General features: G+C 37.0%; 1 protein-coding gene across 1 annotated transcript in view; it reads right to left on the reverse strand.

Moving 5' to 3' along the window:
- The window catches only part of DPY19L1 (dpy-19 like C-mannosyltransferase 1), a 49,924-nt gene that overhangs the window by 21,883 nt on the left and 2,883 nt on the right, over positions 1–25,158 (reverse strand). The window contains exons 3-12 of the mRNA XM_075418666.1: positions 21,882–21,906; positions 20,500–20,587; positions 19,723–19,860; positions 15,611–15,731; positions 13,799–13,892; positions 9,202–9,259; positions 5,547–5,638; positions 3,454–3,553; positions 2,120–2,197; positions 54–140 (exon numbers count right to left, since the gene is read on the reverse strand). Coding sequence (XP_075274781.1) covers positions 54–140; positions 2,120–2,197; positions 3,454–3,553; positions 5,547–5,638; positions 9,202–9,259; positions 13,799–13,892; positions 15,611–15,731; positions 19,723–19,860; positions 20,500–20,587; positions 21,882–21,906 — 881 coding nt within the window. The remainder of the gene's footprint in view (positions 1–53; positions 141–2,119; positions 2,198–3,453; positions 3,554–5,546; positions 5,639–9,201; positions 9,260–13,798; positions 13,893–15,610; positions 15,732–19,722; positions 19,861–20,499; positions 20,588–21,881; positions 21,907–25,158) is intronic.

Consider the following 25,158-nt stretch of genomic DNA (forward strand, 5'->3'; position numbering starts at 1 on the left):
GTACAGCATTACAGTCTCAGCATGTCCTACGATTTTTTTCTTAAACAACTTACCCAGATAACTATTAAAGATGCAGCATAATATGATGTCAATAACATAGAATTACCAAACATCAAAATAAAACACACTGCAAGAGATACCTGAAAAAAAAAAGAAAATAAAAATAAATGTGAAATAGAAAAGGTAAAACTTGCCCAAGTATAGAAACTACCCTGTGTCAAGAGCGTTAATTTAAAGACATCTACTTCAAAGCAAGTGCAAGCTTGATACTCAGCTACAGAACTGTTCTGAAAACACTGATTATAAGGACTTAATGGCAACAGGCAGCCAAATGTAGATTATTATGTTAACTTATATTTTAAAAGCACTTCTAGACAAAAAAGATTTAATCATAGGACTAACACATCTTACATGATTTAACACTACATTTCTGAAGTTATTCCTAACTATTAATTTTTTTCAATTTATTGTATTATTTCTCCATACTGTCATCTTTCAAAATCCTGGACAAACATAAAAATGTTGAATTGTTCATTGTCTTTTTTCTTCCAAACTGAGAAGCACGTATTTAAAATGTAATCACCACCGAAGTAAGGAAGCAGAACTCTGACGGTTCGATCATATGGACTTAATTATACCAGGCTGAAAGTCAAGGCTGAAGCACAACTTTTATCTGCCATCCTGATCTCCTACTGTGCTTTCTTTTTAATCGAAAGTTAGCTGGATTACATTTTCTAACTTGGAGAGCAAAATCAATGAGCAATCTCTGTCTTCTTCTATACACAGGAATAAGGAAAAATAATGTAGTTATCCGTAAAATACACAGACTTTTGTGCTCCCCTCCTCACATAGTTAGACTTAAATTTTCCACAGAAAATTAGAGGGGAGTAAAGACTGAAAACACCACAAAACAAAGACTGGCAGTTTACCAGCCTCATTAAGCTTTCTCAGTAATATAACATGATTGTTTATCAATCTGAAAACAGGTTTTTTATGGCACCAAAATTATGATATAGCTATTGACATAAGCCAAAAGGCTTAAGTATTTAATTCTGCTTCTGTCAAAAGATTACTATACCAAGATGCTTATTTGCAAATTTTCCTGGTAAACCTGACTGGGAACAAGCATTTGGCGTCCTTGGTTTATACAAGAAATGAGCTGCACAGAACTTACTACTGCCTTTATCATTTACAGTATTTCATAATACATTTGAAAACATACGAAATACAACTTAATTCAAAGATTCTTTCCTGTGGGAAACATTCTCTTTTTGCCCACTGAGTTTGTATAGCACAATTTTTGCAAAAATGTCTTTTTAAAGACAACCATATTCCTTCAAAAAAAGTTGTTTACATCTTCCTGTATATTTAAAACTGTAATCTCATTTCAACGAGCAACACTTTGTAGCAAAACTTGATCATTATGTTAACTTTAAAAAGGAAAATTGGATATATTATGCAGAAACTTACAGGCCTTTTACTTATCATCTCCTTCCTTTGTTGACTTTCTCAACCACTTTTGAAAAAGTAGTTTTCCCTCACACTAACAGTTTATTGTCCTTGTCTGCCCTTTTATCTATCTCCCCAATAGTTCAACCACAACATGTTTGAACAGTCGAGACTACAGTAGTCTTCAAAACCCAGTTTAGTTGAGGTTGTTCTCCTTCGGTGATAAAGACTTACTAACAGTAAGTTCTGACTTACTAACATCTCATTTTTTTGTTTCTATTAATCCATGGCATGAGATGAATGCTGCCTTTTCAACTTTTTATTGCTCATGCTCTATTACTTGGTATGTTTTCTACTCTGTTGTTTGAGACAGTGTCTTCAAGTCCGTGGAATGAGTAGATACAGAAAGGAGAGGCAAATATTTCTGCAAATCTTTCAGGTTGATAATTTTCCTGGAGTTCAAAATTTCCCGTGTGCCAGAGGAATCCTAGTTTCTGACCTCGTGATACAAATACTCGTAAGATCAATTATTCAAATCCAGGCCCATCCATCCCTTATTATTGCATCTCTTCACCCATCTTGCAACTAAGCAGAACACTTCAGACAAATGGCCTCTTTTGATGGCGCTGACCTGTTTGAGGGGATTTAATTTTTTTTTAAAAAGTATTACCATATGAGCAGTGAGTATCTTCTGTAATTTGCAGGAGTCAATATAACCCATAATACACACAGCAAATAATGAAGCTATCTAGAATCAAAAGTGAAAGATAAGTTAAAACAATTTGCAGTGGTGTACTCTTTCTAGCAGAACACATATTCATACAAAAAAGTGATTATTCAAACCATCACAAACTAACTTCTATTGCTACTTTTTTTGCTAAGTAAATACTTAGGCATTTCATAATGGTTTCTCTCAAAAAAACTCATTGTGGTGCTCTGAATAACAATTATCAAACATAGTCAGGTATTTAACAAACAAGTATTCAGCTTTACAAAAGTGCAAGTCATCAAAACAGCACTTAACACATCAACTTTCACCCTTGTTTAACACAAAACCAAACCAAAAAAATCATTCATTAGCATGATTTAACTTTAACTTTTCAGCAAAGCATGGGACATACATCATTTGCTGCTGAGGAAAATGAGATTCACCGATTAGGCAGCTTGCTAAAAGTCACGTGGGAAATTAATGAAATTCTGAATTGAACCTGTAATTTCAAATTTCAGGCCAAGCATCTTAAACAGGTTACAGCGATGAGTTTCTCACAATACTTCACAGAATTTAATGGCTTCCTCTTCTGCAGTTAGAAAAATTGCATACCACTGCATATATTGATTGCTCCAAATTATCAACTCAAACCAAGCAACATCTGCTTCAAGTAGGACAGACAAGTGAAAAGGTATGGAGACATAGATGGATTTCCATCAACAGGTTACATTTCGATCGATTTAAACACTAGGAAAGTATGCCGTGCGACAGTATCCTACTGCTCACATTAGGATTTACCATATTTCAACACTAAAGTTACCTCAACCGTCCAAATTCTCAGACAGTATGATTATGCCACTACTCATAGGCTCATCAAAAATTAAATAGGAAATCATGCAAAATCATGCCAGATATTACATGCCATGCAAACATTGCTCCATTTAAAAATATGGAATGGCCAAAAGAGATGCAAGACCAATGCCTTTTTTTATTTTTCTACTTCAATATACAAAGATTCTCCTTGTTCTACACCTGTTCTAATGTACCGATCTTAGGCTGGAGGCGGCTTTTAAGAGAAAAGCAAATTTTTGTAGTCTTGGAAACAGAAGACTGAGTGGTGGAAATGGTCAATTTTTAAATTTAAATACTAGACAAATATTGGCGTGATATATGGTGTGAATCTTTCCTGAGAGCAAGAGTGACAGCTGGCTAAAAGGAAAGGATTGGTATAGTTGGTAGCAGTCAATTTGCCTAGATAAGACAAAGAGCCTATTTAGAGGTGAATACAGTCTCACCTGTGTTAGAAGAACAAACTGAGCGAACTGCCAGGGAAGCATGAAAAAGATATTAGAAACACACAGTGCAATCAAGCTTCCTGTATTAATATTCGGAATCCTTGGGAAAAAGAGACAGAATAGGCATCAGTAAGTAAAATTACACAGGTGTTTGCATATTATTGAGAAGTACAATAGAGAATGCATAAAAACAAAGTTACCTTGGAAGTTACCTAACAATACTGATCAACTACAAATAACACTGCTCAAGGAAATTTAATATCCTTTTTCGACCAGTTTCCAAAAGCAATAGTTCTGATGCTTAATGTTTCTTAACTCTTTGATCCGTCACTCATTACCAGACATGTCTTCTCCTGGCACGGTGTAATATAGCAGGCCAACCTATGTCACCTGCAGTGGTCCACCTTCTTGTAATAACTCTACCGTCGGGTTACAACCATTTCCGTTTCAGCTGAGATTACAACTATTCTCAGACCTGTCTGCATTTGAAAGTGATTTCAATCCTCTCTCTCACATTCTTCCACGTTTACTTTCTGCTAGCAAACTTGAGTGAGGTTTCAGGGCAGGAGACAATGACAAATACATGGAACTAATCTGTAACTGAAAAACTGAAAACAGGCCATTCTCCATGTCCTGCTGTAAGTGTTATTTATTTAATCCTGTATTAGCTTTCACTTCAGAAACATGTCCCATTTCAAATTCCAACAGATGAAGACGCCATAAATATTCTGCTGTAAAATCCAACCCCAACAGATTACAGCAGTCTCACCAAATTCTGCAAAGTTTTCTTCAGCTTCTTTTACAAAGTCTCAAGATTAAGTTCTATTGGAAGCCATGCTGAGCATGAGTCTAATGCATTAAGTAATACAAATGTGATACAAAAAATGGAGAATTTAAGCTCTAGTCTCTGTTTCAAAGAATTCCTGTACTTCACTGGAATACTGCTATATATGAAACAGATCTGCTCTTGAAGCAGGAATTGTAACTGAGAAACAGAAAGTTAAGATGTCTCATCCCCTCTTTGGAACCTCACTCTGAAATGCGTAAATACCTACTTCTCATCAGTAAGCAAGCAAGCCCAAGTATTATTTTATGTACCAAGATTTGAAGAACAGAAGTGAATCTCTCTAATCAAGAAACATTATAATTATAGGTACAGAATATACGTACTCCGATCACCCTAACTTCAAGTGTAATTTTAAATGAACATGTGTCTTTCTATTATGAAATCTAGCAACGACTCTACAAGCTATTCCTCTAATATTTTTCTAGACAGCACGTATCCTATCCACACCTAAAAAACACAAGTTAGTGACAAGCATGAAGTATTTTCGGTTTCATCAACAATTACTACAAATCAGTATGACCTAATAAAGGAAAATATGGGGTTACAAGTACAAAGCTTAGCTAAATCCTAAATACACTGCAAATCTGGTGCAATGAAGTTGATGGAAAAGCCTCAAGTATTAATGATCATGCTGATTTTTCAAAACAGAGGCAAGACAGTAACACAATCATGTTGCAAGCCAGAAACAACCACTGAAAAGCAGGGCTAATGAACTCAAGAGTATCCCTGCATGAATGTAATTAGATTGCTCTAAATCATTGAACTAGTTAGACAAGTTAATTAGTCACAGAAAACTGCAAGAACATACTACCTTATGGGTGCCTACAGCATCCTCTGTTGCATAGCACAGGCTTATTCCAAGTACAACCAACATACCACTCTCCAAGACGGACAAAACCAATTGATGGAGTATCAGCTTGTTTCTCATGGGAAGGAAGTGACATCAACCAAACATTCTGATTTTTTAGTTTAGATATGTATTTGCCAACACAGTAATTCTGATTTTTATTTAATCATGTCTTCAAGTTGCAAAGTTTTCCCTTTTAATAAGTGAGTAATATGATTGCAATTCTACTGGGGCAGCATCTGCAATGTAACAGCCACAGGAAAGTCTCTATGTCAATGACATCATTATTACAGTACACAGAGGCACTGAAATAAATATTTAAATAAATGCATTTAAATAAAATTCCCGTGACATTCAATTTTTTAAATCATTGTAAAGAGCTAAAAAACTAAGAGGTACCTGAGCATATAGGTCAAAAGCAACATCTGAAGCACAAGGAATGGGTATGAGAAACTTTCGCGAAGAGGTGGAGTCCACATGACGCGAGTGCACTAAAAATAAGAACTGGGTTAGGTGACAACATTTGCTGCTACACTTCCATGAAACAATGCATTTGTATTTCAAAATGAATGACCACAGGTACTTTAATAAAGCAAAAGCCACGCTACATGAGATTTTACTCACAAACTTACAAAACCTAGCCAGGAAGCAGCAGAGAGGAGGAAAAAGGAAGCGGCTTCTGGACTTCAGGTGTATGCTGCACTGTTTAATTAAAATAGATCACTGCTCTTCCAAAATTAAATGTGGCAGCTACAGAACATCCACGAAAAAAGCCAGGACAGCAGCTGCTTGTCCCTGCTTCTGGTGAAATTAACAACTCATTCACGTAGCTAAAACCATTCTCAAATTCAGGCAGTGACTTGACACACTTAGACAGCGAAAATGCGGGGGCAGCCTATCTGAAGGATAAACCAAAATACTCTTCGTTCTGCTAGAGTTGCCTAAGTCATAAACATTTCACATTTCTTCTATCAACAGCACAGGAAGTATAAAATCCAAAGCTGCCCTCCAAACCAGACCAGTAAAACTGAGCACACGAAATTAAGCTCTTACAGAGCTTACACTAAATTATATACTTCACTCTTTAACCCTAATAAATCACAGCATAATACAATGAAGTCAACCGAATAGCTTTTTCATTAATTTCTTAGGGTTCATGGCAAATGGCTCAGCTATAACTATCACTTCCAATGTTTATATTCAGCTCTGTATAAAGTGCTTGCCAATGGCACTGACCATCAAAAAAACAATTATAACTTTACAGGACAACTCTGACATACAAGCAAATGGGTTCAAAATGGCTATCAACAGATCTGCACTAAAAATTACAAGTAGGCTCTCCACAACTACAGACAAAAATGTAGTTCATCTTAATGTGGACCAGAAGGAATCTCTGAAAGCTTATAGAATGTTGATACTAGGATGTTCCTTCTCCTTTGCTTCCTATAATATTAAAACCATTTTTTAAAATACTGTTTTATCACGAGTCACTTGAATCAAGATTATACAGTTCCTTGGTTATTGTCTTGCTATTTCACACATATGTTAAATTAATAGTGTGAAATAAATGCAAAGTACAGAATCCCATCACATTAATCAAAACCAGTCCTTGCTGTCTAAAACCACTTTCTGTAAAAGCTGTGCCCTGATTACCATTAAAATAAACCTTTTATAAGTATATATACTAATGTGTTGTCTTCAGTTGACTGCACAGATGTGATTAGTTAAAATTAGTTTTATTAGCAATAAATATAATCATGATTATTCTAAAGCAGTGTAGTATTTTTGATTATTTTTCAAGACTACAGTAACGTTTGATTTACCAAATCTTTTGATACTGGAGGAGATAAAGACAGGAAAGAAATGATAAGCATATAGAACCATAAAAAGGAAGCATTACCTTAAAAGTAGATTGACTAATGTAGCCCATGTTATTTTTCTGTATTTGGAATGTAATACTAAAAATCATCTGTGGATGATTTATCAAGGCTGTAAACTAACTTTGCTGCAGGTATAAATACATTAGATCTGTCTATGCTTGAAATTATTAAAACACAGTAGCACAAGCACAGCACAAATAAAAAAAATACTGCCTTAGGATCATCAGCTCAACGCCAGAAGGCTAACCGCTTTTATACGGCATTAGATCTGAGATACCAGGACTTGCAGATCAGGCTTACTCACATAGCTCAGTCCTACCCTTCCAGAAAAGGACAGCAAATTTTTAGCAACTAGTCTAGCTCCACTGTATGTACCAAACCACGTGCAAGATTATTTCCACAGAATCAAAGGCATATCAAAGAGTTAAATAAAATAGTTTTTTATATACACATACGTGCATGTACACGCCCTGCATGTGACTCAACAGCACACACAGTGAAGCTAGACCACCTACATACATGTAACGACACATACTACCATAACTCTATATACACAACAATATCGAACAACTCTTGAGTTATTTCATTAGGTACAGTACAAATGCAAAGAGCCAGCTGAGATCTAACACTGCACCTCTATAAGTACATCCTATTGCTCTACAGAAATCCACACAACTGAACTGGAATCAGGGTCACCCTACTTAAGCTCTACATAAGCCCAGACTACATCTGTGCAGAGCTATGCAGATTGAATTTCATGCCATTCTCCAAAATAAACACACTATCTGTGGTTTTCCCCGAAGTTAAGTCATTCCCAGAAAGAGATGAGCTGTCCTACAGAGTCTCCTATGGATAGGAGAACTGCCTGTGCCACAATGAAATAAATGGTTCTTTTCACTATTGCCACCACAACCTTTGAAATTTTCAACTTGTTCCTTTCTGAAGTTACGCTTTTATCACCTTCACAGACCTTGCTGAACAGTGTGTACTCTATCAGTATTTCCTAGTAAAGGATAAAACATTTGCTTCACTTCAGAATGCCATTACGATGGAAACCTACACAAAACTTTGTATTTACCCTCCAATAGCAACAAAAAAGTTTAGAAACTCTGGAACATTTAACTCATCTGGACCAGGCAGTTAACATCCATGAGTGAAAATTCTTCACCAAGGGTGTTTAGGGAAAAACATTCCAAAACAAACTTAAAAATAAAACAGCTATTTCACCCCACAAATTTTTCTTTTATAAGACAACTGTCAAAAGCTCACTACGAATAGAAGCATCTTTGATTCTGTTATGTGTGGCCACATATTCTTACTACTCAGTCTTCTATCAAGTTCAGCTCAGTAAAATAAGGAAACAGAACATAACTGTAACCCTTAACAAAATCATAAGGTAGCTAGCTGCCACCTAGAAAATCTTTGCAGTACACCTGCATTCTAAGTAAAATAAACCAAATATTTATATAAATTTATATACACAAAATGAACATAAAAAAACCCCAGGAACACTGCCCAAGGGTATCAGAATAAAAGCCGTGAGTTTTATCCCAAAATATGAAACAGTGACACAAACAGCAATAGCTGGGGACACAGGGAGATCGGGGAGATGTTTTAAGTGACAGTTTCTTTTTTTCCTGTAATGGAGCTTACTAAAGAAGTTTAGCATTGGAATTCTCTATATACATATACAGTTTCTAAATTCTGTGTATCCTGGCTATAGTATAATCAGTACTACAGAGCTTTCTTTGCCTTTTTTGCGCATGTGTGTATTCAGAAATTTCTGCTAAGATACATAGCTTTTTAAAGAAAGCCGCGTCCATTTCTGAAGCTTGTTCATATGGTACATGTAGCCCAGTTATGTCTAGAATAGGTCCAAAAATAGAATAATTTCGTGTTTTGAAACATGAAGTCATTGTGCTACTAAGATTTCAATCTCAGGACCACTTTACAATATATTTCCTTTCTGAATTAAGTTCTTTTTAATATCTAAGGTGACACACTGGACTGTGCTATCCATTTTCGAGTCCTAGCCTATTTTGTTTTCAGTAATGTCTTCTTCCCTTTAAATTAATCTCCTAATAGATAAGCAACATCACTATCTTTAATGAAATGAGAATTAGTTTAAACCTAAAAAAAAGGGCGGGCGGAGGGGTTGGGGAGAGGAGACCTACCTCTCCATGGTTGAAAAAGAAACACGTCACGGTAACAAGGCCTCCTAAACGGCTCCCACTGTGAAAAGAACACGAAAAATAAGTACAAAAGAATCTCATAATGGTCGATGCTGCTTAAAAAATGTGAAACTGCATTTATGTACAACTAAGTTCATGGGCGAGAGGAAGAATACTTTCAAGCATCAAGGGAAAGCTATCTACAGTGTACATACAATATTAAAATACAAGTCAGTCAACATTTATTTCAGAGCACACCACTCTTCATATATCAGGTCTTTTCTGCACACTACCAAATTTAATGTAAATAACTTGGAAAACAGTCATTCCACTCCCCACAAACTTTAGTTTAGATCATTACATCTGATGCTTCATCTGCTGTACCCAGAGCTTGGTCTTGAAATTACCAAACTTTTTTTATTTTTAAAAACACCAGGCAATATAAGTGGAGTATTTCTTCCCTAAGATGTTGAGCAGAAAACTTTAGAATTTGCATGCTCAACCACCCAACGGGGAATTTTGTTCTGAATTTAAGACTATGTTAGGGTAATCAAATGAAGCACGTTCAAAAACCATATTTAAAAATTAACTCATGACGTGGTCAATGCAAGATGCAATTTAACTCTTACGTGAAATACTGTGATGTTAACATTAGAAAGTTTCTTAAACCCTTGTCTTAAGGATTTTTATATGCTTTTAAGCCAATCAAATTCACCTGCTAATTAGTACCATGGAGTCAACAGTAAAACCAAAGATATTACTTAGATTTATCCCGTCTCAAAACACCAATAGATAAGGTTCCTGTTTGTTTGACTAGATTTGTAATTACTCATGTCCCGTGATACAAAGCAAAGAATGTTTCTGCGCACACAAGTGCACTACTATGAGTGACACAATATACCATTTTTTTGTTACTAAACAAAAGTATCAACCAGCTGCTAAGATTCTTTAAAAAAAACAAACTTCAGATCCCCTCAGATCCTTCACCCATCACTAATTTAAAAGTCAAACAGAATCAGTGAGATCTGAGTACAAAATCTGAGGATTAAAGATACCAACTGAGTGCTAAAACAATCTCCAGGAATTGTGTATTCTTGCACATAAAACTCAACTTTTCATTCCACAAATTCTAAAAGTACCAACAGTGAAACCCAAAATGATTAAAAGAATGTGCTTAATATTAAAAAAATGTTAGTCTTAGAAACAAAACAAACTAACAACCTGCAAAAAAAATACCCAAAACCAGAAACAAAATTCAAGGTCTATGGTAAAGGTTTACATTGTTATAAAACCTTAAAGTCTACAATACAAAGGTCTTCAATGCACTGTGAATGCTTTAGAGCTATCAGCCTCTATAAGAGATCGCTATTTTACCACAGGAGAAAAAAATCGGTATATCTGTAGCACAGAACAGGGCAATGCACCTTGTCAGTATCTTTTCCTGAAAAGGAAGTGAACACAGCCTGTTTCACAGAGGCTTATGTATAGTGTTGAGTTAGACTGGTTATCTTCGAACAGTGCAATGCTATCCAGCAGGAGATACAGTAGTTAAGCCTTTCTATGCCAGCACAAAAGCTAAAGGATAAATCTTTCCACTGAAACTCCCATACCGTACTACAATTGGTGAAATATATGCGCTTCAGTTGGAACCTACATCTGCCACGTTTCATATTGATAATTTTTTAAAGAACTGCAGATGACCCAAACAGTTACACTTTGTCTCGTAGAGTCAGCTCCGGAATAATGAAAGAACTAGTCTTTTGACTCCCTGGTACAACAAGCTGAAGCTTAAAGTCATCTCGGGAAATCCTGTAATTCATTGTTGATTAACATGCAAGAAACAAAATATTGAAAAAGTACTGTCAGGAGATACGGGAAATTTACTGGTACTTCCTCAAGACACAGTACTTGAAAATCAGCTTAAGTATTGTGTCCCTTGACTACAAGAACAGAGAGGCAGGGAAGGTTACAGGGAGGCAGAATCTTACAATTGCATAAAGTACTTATCATCCAAATGCTATTCCTTTGTCCATTAAAAAAAAACAACTAAAAAATCATCATGAGTTCTCACCATATTGCTTCAGTCGTCTCAACAGAGAATGCTCCAGAGCTCGAGACTAACGTGCATCATATAAGAAGATTCCAAAGTGAATTTGCCTAATCAGAGACTATAGACAAAGTGCTAGGGCAGGGACATACTATGTCTGGCGATCTTCTGAGCTTGTGGGGAAGCTGGTTAAAGGAGCTACACAGCAAAAACTAGTACTACAAAAGCTTTCTGCTAGCTCAACTCTTTGAACAAGCTCATTATAGAATACAGCAAGCACAGAATGAGAACTCGTGCTAGACTGGAAAATAATGAAAGAAAGTGGTCTTCCACTATCCTATCACTTCTCATCACTTGTCAAAGTTGCAAAGAGACTAAAAGCAAATAAAGGCTGAAATAAAATATTACACATTCTATGAACATATACAGAGAATAAAAAACATAGGAAAAACAATTATGTAAGCTTGAAATAACCGCTGCTAACAAATTCAGGAACGAAAAGATAGAGAAATTATTAGAGGATGGTTTCCCACCATCAGATGAGTCAGATTATGAAAGCCTTTCAAAATGCACAGCAGAAACAAATCAGCTTTATGAAGCAGACCTATGCCAATTCATAAGATTACCTAGTTCAGTGTAGTAGAACTGCACTGCTCCAGATTCCGTTATTTTATTTTTCACACCTTATGGAAAAAGCTGAAATATTCTGGCTTCCTTTGACTAAGAGGAATCTTGGAACAGCCATAATGACTAAGGAGTCATCTAGATCTGGTATCCAACCATGAATATTCTTCAGAACAAGTAAACAAACAAATAAGATCAAAATCCTACCTGCAGGAAATTTTGTAGTCACTTGTTATTTTTCACAACCCCAGATAGCTAGCGGCTTAGACCTTGAAAAAAATGCATTTATATTCTAGTCATCTGGACTACCTACATAGCCGATCATTTATATTAAAAACTGAATTACTATCAATACTTGATCGTTACTTACCTCGACCAGCAGGTCGAGGGAGGTTCTCCTCCCCCTCTACTCTGCCCTAGTGAGGCCCCATCTGGAGCCCTGCGTCCAGTTCTGGGCTTCCCAGTTCAAGAAAGATGAGGAGATACTGGAGAGAGTCCAGCGCAGGGATACGAGGGTGATGAAGGGGCTGGAGCATCTCTCCTACGAGGAGAGGCTGAGGGAGCTGGGCTTGTTTAGCCTGAAGAAGGGAAGGCTGAGAGAGGACCTTATACATACCTTAAGGGTGGGTATCAGGAGGACGGGGCCAACAGTGGTGCCCAGTGACAGGACAAGAGGCAACGGGCACAAACTGAAGCAGAGGAAGTTCCATCTGAACATGACGAAGAACTTCTTTATTTTGAGGGCAATGGAGCCCTGGAACAGGTTGCCCAGGGAGGCTGTGGAGTCTCCTTCTCTGGAGATATTCAAAACCTGCCTTGACAAGGTCCTGTGCAGCCTGCTCTGGAGGAACCTGCTTTGGCAGGGGTGGTTGGACTAGACGATCCCCAGAGGTCCCTTCCAACCCCCACCATTCTGTGATTTACATTCAACATAACCCAAGTTCAAGGGAAGTACCGAGAAATTAAGACCTTACTGATGTTACAATGACATTACTACATAAAATGTGGGTTTCATATACTTCCCTTAAGAGAAAAATGACAAGTTAATGATACAAATCTTCAAAGTTTATGTACTTCCTCAAAATATGAGACATAGAAAAGGAATACATACACACTTTACCCTCAAACACCATTAGTTGCACTAGCCAACTTCCTCTTTTCACTGTTAGCTCCTGCACTATTCTTTATTTAAACTATCAGCACATGCTTCAGAGAGCAGAAGAGAATGAAGGGGAAAAACAATCACATCTCTCAAAAGGAAAATGCAGCAGCCTTTTGCTTTTTTGAAGAAATGACGAATGAAAATACAGGTAAACAGAAAAATATTTCCACTTCTGGTTTTCTGCGGAATATGGAGTCTATTTTCATTTGAAAGTGTATTACAGGTCCTGAAATTTAAGGACAGATACTGAAAACAGGAATTCGTAGAAAAACGGAAGCATATACATATCTCCAAAAGAATCCATTATCTTAAAAAATATTTTGCCTTCTCAGTTAAGTTAAAATTGAAAGACACGCAATATGACTTGAAGTAAAGCATTGGGAAAACTCCAATCCTGGTTAAAAGTACACTGTCATTCAAACTTGGTTTAAAAATTAGTTACTCTGATAATGTTAAGAGCATAGACCTGTCAAAAGCCGTTTAAAACCTGTACAGTATTTAGTTTTAGCCACTTTCTGGTGGTATCAATGACATACCACTTCACTGAAATCCTCCACAAGTTTTTCCGGCATCATCATTTATTTCAAACAAAAAGCTTCTCTGTTCCAGTAATTTTTTAGTGACAATATACATTTAATAAAAAGCACTGCTATTGTACAAACAAATAAGCAATATCTCATTAAAATATTTTAGCATTCACTTTTTCGTATTTCACATAAAAACTGACAGCTAGTACCAACTAAACAGCTCAGTCTCAACTGCCTTACCTGAGGTATGTACCATATATGAAGAACAGGGACATCATCAATCCATTCAAAAGAAAAATCACAGCAACATAAAAGGAAGCAGGGTCTCCCAACCCTAGCAAACAAATAGTTAACACGTTGTAAAATATAGAAGAAAAATCATATTGCTTATAATCCACCATACAATCTGTGTAATACAGGACACAGCATACTACCTTAATATAGCTACAGAAACAGACAACAACAAAAATGCTAATGTCACCAAGGTTATTGCAGAGATTCAATTGGGAGACTACCTTTCTGGAAAAAAAAAAAAAAAACACAGAGAGGAGGGGCAGACACACCATTGGGACAGGTCAGCAACAAAACAAGCCAAGAGGGAAGCATTAACTGAAGAAGAAACCTGCAATGTACAGCAGGCATAAGAATGACTAAGAACATTCTCTACAGACTACGTTTTGACTTCACAGAGGTTTTTAGAACAGGTTTGTACTGTCTATACTCTCACTTCCCATCTCTTGCAGGAGTAAATCCATCTTTAAACACACTACACACAATGCTCTTTGCTTTCTTTGTTTCATTAGAAGCCAAGAGATTTTCCAATAATGCAAGTCTTTCAATTTAGTCATCCACAAACACTTCTGCGTTCACACTTCTGTTGTTATTCTCTTTCCTATTGTTTCTTTAACCCTCCTGGCTCTAATCATTTCAGCAGTACAGCACAAAAGGCCTTATTCATTACAGAGAAGGTAGCAAAACTTCATGGTTTTGTATGCCGAAATGATTATTCACCATCACTGAAAATACAAGAAGACAGTTCTCTCAAGTAATGATGATATGTTCACCTAACATGGTAGTCTCAATACTTGGTGTTTTTGTTGGTTTGGTTTTGTTTTTTAAAAAAAAAAAAAAACCAAAACAGGAATGAAAATTTATACATTTACTCACTGTTTATTGCTTTTGACAAAATTAGAGAAAGTGAAACATTCAAGCTCTGAAGAAAGTTCTTACAGCCTTTGTGCAAAGGAAAAGTACTAACTTGTCACCACACAAAGCCATTTTAAATGATAAAATGAAACAACTTCACAAGCTACCATCAATCATTCAGCTTTAATTGACTGCAGAACATCTCAAAAGCACTTCCTGGCAAGCTACTTTTATCACGTAACACTTACTTGACAAGCCAATACTTTAAACTTGGGGGGGGGCGGGGGGCAGCGGGGGGAGCGGCAGCGCCCAAGCTTTGGTATCAAAATCAAGGCATAAGATTGAAATTCTTATACTGAATAGTAGATCACAAGAGGAAGAGGATTCTTTCCAACAGAATCACTACACAAGATTTCCCAAAAGGGAGCTTTGTGGTTACAGTTTTCCCCTTCCTCTGTGCTCCTCAAGTTATAGTTAGGGAAGAAAATACAGAGGGTAAGTTTTTGAAATGTAAGAACTTGGAATGTATTGCAAATTCTATAGAAGCTACAAAAAATTATTACATGTACACTGGTCTCCATTTACAGTAGGACATCTTATTCTTTACAACAGTCCAACATTATGAAGTTTCAGACTACAACTGTGAAGTTTTGAAGTGCAGTATGGGAATTCAGGGTAGGTAGGAGCAGCTATCTAATAAGCAAAGCCCACATTCTCACCCCGGTGTTCTTAAATGCATCTTTTTTTCCAGTGCTTCTCACTTACTTTGTGAACCTGCCAAAAACACAGGCTTAGCCAAACAAATCCATGTCAGTGACAAAGACACAGGAATATTTATTATTTCTGAAATACGCACAGCCACAATTATATGCTTCCAGGAATAAACTAGAACAAAACACAACTCACCCTCACAGCTTTCCACAGGACTAAGCCCTTTTCCTCTGTTTACAGTCCAACACGTCTTTGTCGGTACACCAAGGAAATCCATAACAGCAATATATACGCGGTACCAGCTGGCGAGGACCACCTAGGTGGAAAACAGGATCTGAAGTTTCTGAAAAGGAACTTGGAGATAAGCTCAATGTCCAAGGTAACCTCTCACGACAACTGGCCCTCATTCACAATTTTTTTTAAACTCTGAATTTATCTCAACTACTTAGCATTTTTGACCATGATTTCCTAAATGCATCCAACATAGACCAAGTGTTGATTAATAGTCTAAAATTATGCCCACTTTAGAATACAAACAATTTCATGCAAACCGCAATATCTGAAAAAATGATATATTTCAACATTGTCTGGAAGGCTCCCCACTCAAATATTTCTGTTTATCAGATATTAAAATCTCAGATTTTGTTGACAGAGGACAGTTAGACAAATTAAATCCATTAAAACCAATTAAATTTTTTTTCCACCTGGCAACAATGTTAATGGAACAAATCTTTAGGGTTTTTACTCAGATAAACTTTGGTAGTTTTAAACTTAAGCATACATTTGAAAGGGCTTCCAGATGCAACATAAGACAGTTTTCCCACTTTCAATACAAAGGTTGTAATGTTCTTATAACACCCACCAAATTAAATCTCAACACCTGACACAAAAAACATCGGTATTTTACACACAGAAAAATGACAACTCATCTCACAACAAAGTCTCTAGTTAACATTACCAAGCTATTCTGTCAGGATATAACTGATTTTACAGAGTTCATAAATGAGTAATGTGGCCATTCCAGTTGGGCTCCTTTGAAAGTTATAAACCAGGGGTTCCCAGACTGAAAACACGTTTCACCACTGTAGTATTAGCCGTTTCAGTCCTGTGTCACAGAAAACATGTACGAGAAGGATGATTCCCTCTTTTCTTTTCCCATACAATTAATGAAACTCTTGATGTCACTTCTATCTTCAAGAAGGGCAAGAAGGAAACACAGGGAATGAATTACACCTTGACCTCCGAGAACTTGATGGAGTAAATCCTCCTGGAAACCACTTACAAACATACTAGGTACAAAAAAGTGATCGGAAGTGGTCAGCATGGATTTACAAAGGGGAAATCACACCTACCCAACTTAAGAAGGTTATGAGATGACTGTCTTGGTAGATGAGCAGACAGCCGTGGATTTTTTTCTTTTTTAAATCTGGTGTCAATTCTGCTCTACATCTTTGTTAAGACTAGATGATGGCACAAGAGAATCCTCGGCAAGGGCAAGCTTGCACATGATACAAAATTGGAAGGAGTGCTTGATGCTTGTGTTGCCACTTGGCAGGACCTCAACAGGCTAGAGAAATGGGCCAACAGGAATCTCACAAAAGGGAAATGCAGTCCTGCACCTCCAGCCATCGTGGCTCACTTCGTCTGTGGCCTTTACTCTCTTTCAGTGTAATTTGTACATATTTAAAATGCAACTACATCTTTCTAGACCAAGACTCCCTGCCTCAATATTCTGTCCTGCAGAGTACACTATCCTGAATTCCTGGAGACTTTCCGAACATCTGTGCCCTGGCACTTCTGACTGTGCATGTGTGCATACATGAACCAGAGACTCGTCCCATCTCCAGACAGCCAACAACAGGACTGGGGAACCAAATCCAAATCCTTCCTCTCATCACGTGAATGTGGTTTGTACACTGACAACAGAATGCATATGGCAGCTTAGAGAAATCTGCCTAGCACATTCGCATCACCAGCCCTGAAGCTGACATTACCCTAAACACACAAAACATTCTTGCTGAACCAATGCTGCACAAAAAAATGTTACTGATTTAATCAACCTTTTCATGTCACACGTGCTTGTGTCTGCTGCAGATACTACCACACATGGATACTCCCTAAAAAGTTACCAGGTCAGGTACTTCATGCAAAAACACAGAAACATTTTTTGCCAAAAGCTACTTTACATGAAACAGTTAACAGGCGCATAAACATGGAAGCAAACCAGTAGTACAAAATTGCTTGGTCAATTAGAGCACAGTGGCATTTTTGGAACTCCTACCGTCCCATATCAGAGGAGGCAGTAAATACAAAACTCTGGAAACAAAGACTGGCTTTCAGAGTCGGGAGATCTCTGTGGGCCAGGCCAGTCCTTTGCTGTCAAAGAACATGCAGAAAAGTCAATTCCTTTTACTAGTTGCCTTTGAATAAGCACTTTAACACCAACTACGCAAGACTCATCACTCCAAACTTTCATCATCACTATCACACAGAAACATCAACCATTCCGTAATGATGAACAGCCAGAGAGTAAACTTAACACATTATCTCTCCGCTACAGAAATTAACACATCATGTCTCTGCCATTTTGCATCAGGGATCACAGATGAAAACAACAACTACTGAACAACCTGACTGTGCAGCTAATACCCGGAAATTCAAGACTGTATTGGGACTGTAATATTGTACAACTACAAAGACTGACTCGTTGCTTTTGACAGATTTTTTTTTTACTACTTCTATTTACAATTTACATAGACAATGTAGAGATTGCTATGGACTCACTTTACCTTTTTTTTTTTTTCCTTCTTTTGAAGTTTTCATGGCTAGTACCAACTGCACTTGCAGGTGAATTGTTCTACTTAATGGGTTTAACATCATGTTTAGTAACTGGATTTCAAGGCTATTTTTGATGCAATTAATTTTGAAATCAGCTAAACAAACAAAAAATTAATTAAAATTCAGACTTAATGCTGCTATTGGGCTGAAAGAGCTGGAAAGATCCTAAAATATCAAACAGCAAATGAAACACTTTCAGAAAATGTGACTGGAGTATCAGACGAAAAAAAAAATCACTGGCAACAAGTAAATCCACAAGCATCTTCCCACCATCCAGCCCCATTATAACCATAAGTAAAATCAGATAAATTCAGAGAACGTACTTCAAAAGTCAAGTCGCACCTATTGACAGTTTTACAGGTGTAGTTACATGGAAATGGGAGTATGCAAGAAACACACTTTTAAAAAAAATAAAATTTACAGGAAGGCTAGGCATCAAGCAGTAAATGACTGAAAGGAGCAGAGGAGACTTTGTCTGCTCTGCATGCCCACACAGGCACAGAAAAGAGGAATTAATTCATACCTTATCACCAAGTTCTATGTGCCAGTAAGATCCTAGAAAACTCTGAATGAACAGACAAGCCTACACATTTTGCACAGTAATCTACCTAACATTCTTACAGAATGTCAGCCACTATATATACAGAAATAGTTTGGGTTGGAAGGGACCTTTAAAGGCCATCTAGTGCAAATCCCCCTGCAATGAGCAGGGCCATCTGCAACCAGACCAGGTTGCTCAGAGCCCCGTCCAACCTGACCTGGAATGTTGCCAGGGATAGGGCACCTACCACCTCTCTGAGCAACCTCTTCCAGTGTTTCACCACCCTGACTGTAAAAAGTTTCTTCCTTATACCTAGTATAAATCTACCCTCTTAAAACCATTGTCCCTTGTCCTATCACAACAGGCCCTGCTAAAAAGTTTGTCCCCATCTTTCTTATAAGCCCCCTTTAAGTACTGGAAGGCCGCAATAAGGTCTCCCCAGAGCCTTCTCTTCTCCAGGCTCAACAGCCCCAACTCTCTCAGTCCTTCTTCACAGAAGAGGGGTTCACTGCATCATTATCTGCAGGTACCACCACCATTGCAGATGCTATTGTCACATACTACTGGTACTTCGCATGTCATGTTTCCTGAAATACACAATGTCAGCAACTTACTTGCTTTCAGTGAAAAGAACAAAAGACGACAAAAATTAAGGAACTGGATCACAACTTCAGGGCATGAAATACCTAAGTTCTAGAGTGTATTCACATTTGATTGGACATACTTGAAGTCTGATAATTGATCACAATGTATGAAGTAACTTTCTCATTTTAAATCTGGAACTAAAATAAAGTATTTAAGCAACACTTCATTAGTCGCTATATCTTTACAAACACATTTTCCAGCGTAACGTTTCTTACAAATTTGTAGTCAAATCTAAAAGAACCAAAGATTTATCAGAACGTACTATTTTAAAAACACAGCTCACCTCTGGGTAAAGATTGAACCTTTGTAAGGTGTTAATCACTAAAGGATACTCAGTTAGTCTGTCATTCATAATTGCCCATACTCCATTCCAAAACGATGGTGCCTCAATAATGATCTTGAAGTAGGAATAATAAAGACCCTACAGGAGAGCAGAGTCATTATTTACAATTAAAGAGGTCACTTCTGCTTCATGAACTGCCATACACAAAATTTGTTTTTAAATCAATTTCTGTAATATAACAAATAGGACAAAACAATTCAAGATGACTATCCAGTTTTTCAAATCTCTTCCATTAGCGCCACTAAACCAAGCAATGTGGGTTTCCTTCCACCTTGTTTCATAGGACATGTGGAAATATCTCATTTGCACTGGTAACTATGCACTAGCACAGTATTTCACAACCCTCAACATAAAAGCAGCCAAAATGTGCATACATATGCAAACATTTATTAATTTAAAAAAAAGTCTTTTAAAAAGATAAGCTGCATAACAAGACTAAAATTGAAAGTATGCCACAAGATTCTTGTAGTTTTGTATTTTAGGTCCTCCGGAATCACATTTTTAACTTCTATTTGAAGTGAACTGTGAAGATACGTTCATAGTGATCAGCTGCAAGACACACAAATGCTCTGCATGTAGAAGTGTAATGCATGTTAGGTGTAAGATATCAATATATTTACTTATTCAGAAGGTACTAAGAAATTTTGGAAAGCCCACAATCACAAGATTAAAGACAGTAGTTTTCCAGTCACTGAATTTTTGTTGAAACAATCTAACCATTTCCGTGCGAAAAGCCATTTCTCTTTCTAGCGTTGACAGGTGAGAAAAATGACGGTCATTTTCAAAAAGAGTTGTTATGTGACACCTGTTAAAAAATAATAATAATTACAACTGAATAAGAGGTTTATAACCTGTACTAAGTCATACATACCACAGAACAGCCGGCAAAACATTCAAGGAAGACCCAAAGTTTACTTACAAACTGCTACTTTAATTTACTTGTATAGTATACTAACATTCTCCTCTATTCAGACTATTTTAAATGGAAAAAGTATGAATCCATAAAGCTTTCATTAAATTTTATTATGGAATTAGCTACAATACTCTAATGCATTTTAACTTCAGTGCAGACACTTAAGTATCAACAGTTTAATGCTATTAAAACTATTAAGTCTACATAATAGGAAAGAAAAATAAAATATCTGACAAATGAAAAGAATCACAGATTAAAAACTGGTGAAAATAACAAAGTAACAGTGCACATACAAGTAGTGTATGTTTTTTCCACAAAAATCTTTCCTTACTTGTGTTTTAATGCAATTATCTGCCATTACATATAGATGAATTTACCATCAAAAGTATATTTAAATAAAGGTGCAACTACAGGGTGGAGAGGAAAGCCAGGAAAAATGCAAACAATTTTGGAGGCAAAACTTGCAATTTCCAAGTGAAGCTTCATCTCCAGAAAGGATGGAAAAAGAAAGAAACAGAGTAGTGCACATGACTCTGCTTTTGAATGGGAATTCGCAAGAAAAACTACTAAAAATAAATAGTTCTTTTCGAGCTAGAAAACAAAAACAGAGTCACAGAAGTTGCTACTTTTTATCTCTGCAAAAGCAGCTGGTGAAAATGGCTATAGAAGCCATTCTATTTCAAGTCTATACTACAAAAAGAAAGGGTGAGGATTAGGATGGAACCTGAAACACAACATTACATTGACAAAGAGTAGCTGAAAGGCCATTCTTCTGTACACAAAGCAAACATTGGCCAGACTTTCTGAAGAGGTTAGAGAAAACCTGATGGAAAACTAAGAAATTAAAGCAGAATCTAAATAAGCGCAACAAAGGAGAACGTTGAAAGGATTTATCTGGACTTTCAAAACCATTGAGGGTAAAAAGGTCTGCTAGTGGAAATGCACCTGAATTTGTATAGGTAAGCAATAATTTTCCACCTGGAAAGCAGGCTTCACTCTTCGCTGAACAGGCTTTAGAAAGCTTTCACGTCAGCTTCACAACAGAATTACTGATCTTAGAGACAACAATTTGGTTTTCAGAGGAAATATCGAAATTATCCCAATAGCTTTTTAAAATGTAGATCAAATTGATATTTTTATTGTTTTAAAATATCTTATTACTCTCAAGCAATAAATTTAACCTTACCAGTGTAGGACTCCTGCAAAAGTAGCTGTAAAGGAAACAAAAAGTGTCAAGTTACTCAAGTATTTAAATCACTGAACATGAAATCATGTTCTTTAAATTAATTACAGTACTGCTTCAAGGGTGCACAGAAGGTACTCAGCCTCCAGAGGAGCAGAAGAATAGGAACATCTGAATTAACTTTTATGGCCAACTCTTTGAAAATCTGAAATTATGCTGACAGATTTCAGCAACAGGTAATGTTCCCACCTATATCCTGTATCACTCAAGTTGATCCATCACAATCTAATGCACCCATTTCAGCTATCAATAGCAAAACTCAATTATAAGGGTGTTTTTTTTTAATCAGCATAAGTATTTTAACATTTTAAGATACCTACTGTGACTGTTCACACAACTCCTGCTCAGATTTTGGCTAACACGGAGCTGATACTGAGGCCTGACATATGCTAGAGGCAACACTGTTCAGTCAAAGCAAGGGCAACCCACAGGCAGGAAGGTCATTATGCAGCCATTATCACCTGCAGCCATAATCCTCACATATTGATTGTCTAGCACTTTCTTCAGAATTTGCTAACTCGTGGAAATCGTATAGATGAAACTTCCAGGCTGGAAGGTACAAATACATCAGCTTACCCAAAAAGTTTTTACAGCAGATCCACCAGCAGCTGGAAATGGAAGGATGAGTACTCCCACCATCGCATAGGTAACTATTTTACTCATGGGTGCACAAGTTAGGAGTTACAAGTTCCAAATCGGAGAACTTGTGAGTTAGAAACCTTATGCCGTAAGTGATAAATTAGTGAATTCCCATGTCAAACTAGTCTGTACAAAGTGGACTGAGCCCTTGTCATGTTTGTTTGTTTTCTTTCCTAATGAGCTCCTAAAATAAAGTTTAATTTACAGAGTACATTGTCCTGCAAATTTAAAGAGATCTGAACGGACCATGACAACCAAAACAAATCTAATTGAGGCTGTAATTTCTAAAAAAAAGGTAGGCTCTCCATGTAATAACATTCCATTTGTCCATTCAGAGACTCTCTGCACTGTTGTCACATAGGTACAGAACAAGGGTGGTAATTTGAGGCCCAAAGGGAAAAGGCATATGATGATACAGTGGTGGGTAAACAATCTAGGCCTCCAACTTCTTAAGCATGGCAAGATCCACAGAGAGCAGAAGACACTCCCTTTTGCTTGGGTAGCATTCACAACAAATTCCGAGCTGACCACGGTAGCAAAGCCAGCACGAGTGAGGGATAAAGCGTAGGCATTTAGAGCGACCACGGTGCTCCTTCTATACTGAAGGCGTCTTGGTTGCCCTCTAGGTACACGGTGACTCTGCCATAGAAAGGTCAGGTAGACCTGTTGCCTTCAACCCAAGAAAATCATTATGGTTAACGAAGAGCCCTCTTATTGACCAGGGCTAGGTGGAGGAGGACCACCCACCCGGCCGGAGTCAGACAGGTGCTGAGCACCGGGTCCCTCTCCAGTGTGCTGATCCGACCCCCCCCTGCAGCCCAAGCGATCACACGGAATGCGTCAAGTTGCTCTCACATCAGTAAAACACACACCGAATGCCTGCACCCCGACGCAGAATACAGTCAGAGAGTCAGTGAACACACATGTGTTCAGACTGCGTGCTACATGCACGTGGTCGTCTGTTTCTGGAAAGCAGCAGTGAGAAGGGAAAGAAAACCGCCTTTGCAAAGCGACTAAATTTATGTGGAAAGAGGAGTGGACCGAATGTACGCTTCATGCCCTGGTATATATATATATTCCTAAACCACATGTTCCTCCAACGCAGAGCCTGGAAGTGCTGCTGCTGGCAGTAGTCATTATCATTGTCACCACAATGCTGCTGCTGGCAGTACTTGTTATCATTGTTACCACAGGTCATAATGCAAGAAACCACATCTATGAACCTCTGTTTTAATATTAAAGTTTTGTATACAAAGATGTGTGAGGTGAAATCAGGTAAGACAGAAAAAAAGAAAAAAAATAATTACCTAAGGGGGAGGGGGGAATTTCTAAACTTCCTGCCTGTACAGTTTAGCATTTACCTCAAGCTACACACTTCACGTAGAAGTTGAGGTTGTACAACACCACGCTGAAACTTCCTTAAGAGTTTTTCAGCTCCACTTCAGTCACTGAAGTAGTTTTCTCAAAGAGAAGCCTGGATTTCAGTTAGAAAATGAATATCACAAACTTTCATTTAAAACTTTACTTTTTCACATACACATTCTAGCAAAAAAAAAAATCACTGAAGGATTGCTCAGTATAGTTCACCTCAAGTGGAATTTAATGTCTCAGGAAAGCTTCAGGAACTACAGATTTTTTTTTTATACTAAGGATATTTACATTGGTACTCATGGAGAGCTGCAAATTCCTTTTTCAGAAAAGTAAATATGGATATGATACGGAATTCCAGGTAAGCATGTCAGCTATATCAGCAACACAGCAAACCATACTCCATAAACATGTTTTGCAGTAATTGTATCAAAAGAAACACAGCAGTCCATACCTTTCTTAGCTATTACTTATAGAGACTCACTTTTGCACAAGGTATTATTTCATTTCTCAGTAACATTTCTAAGATTCCCAATAAGATTAGATGCCAAAATACATTTAAATATACACATCCCAACTATAAAAAAAACCCAAACCAATTTTAAGACAGATTACATGGTAGGTAAGTATATACAGTAAAGTCAGAATAAATGCCCATTAGCTACTACTACTGTTCATGACCTCAAATTCATGTGGTTCCAAATAAACAGTATTTTATTGTTGCAAATAAATTATCTATTAATATGAAAATTACATTTCAGATTCAAACTTACTATTTATTTCATAGAGAAAATAACATTTAAATTTGTTTCTTCCCTTCAGTGAACATTTTATTTAAAGTCGATGCATTAAGTGTAAATACATTCACAGTTATTTTGGAGAATTTCATGTACATTTTTACTATGCTTCACAATATCACTCCATTATAGGTATAAAACAAAGACCTTTTATAATCACAAAGCAATTCATGTACTTACATTTGAAATGACAATGCACTTAATTAGTAGACTTACACTATGAGTCTAAATCAACATTTTTGAACAGACTGCATCCAGACTTCTATTAAGCTAGTTTCTGATGGAAAATGCGCAGATCAGCTCTCCTAAATTGCCATCCTTTGATCCCACTAACATCTACTGAGGAGGGAATGAAGGAGAGGACAGAGGAGGAATACTAGAGTCCCAATGCCACAAAGACAGCTACTGTGTACTTG

Source organism: Opisthocomus hoazin, chromosome 4 (assembly GCF_030867145.1).
Source record: "Opisthocomus hoazin isolate bOpiHoa1 chromosome 4, bOpiHoa1.hap1, whole genome shotgun sequence".
Taxonomy (NCBI): Eukaryota; Metazoa; Chordata; class Aves; order Opisthocomiformes; family Opisthocomidae; genus Opisthocomus; species Opisthocomus hoazin.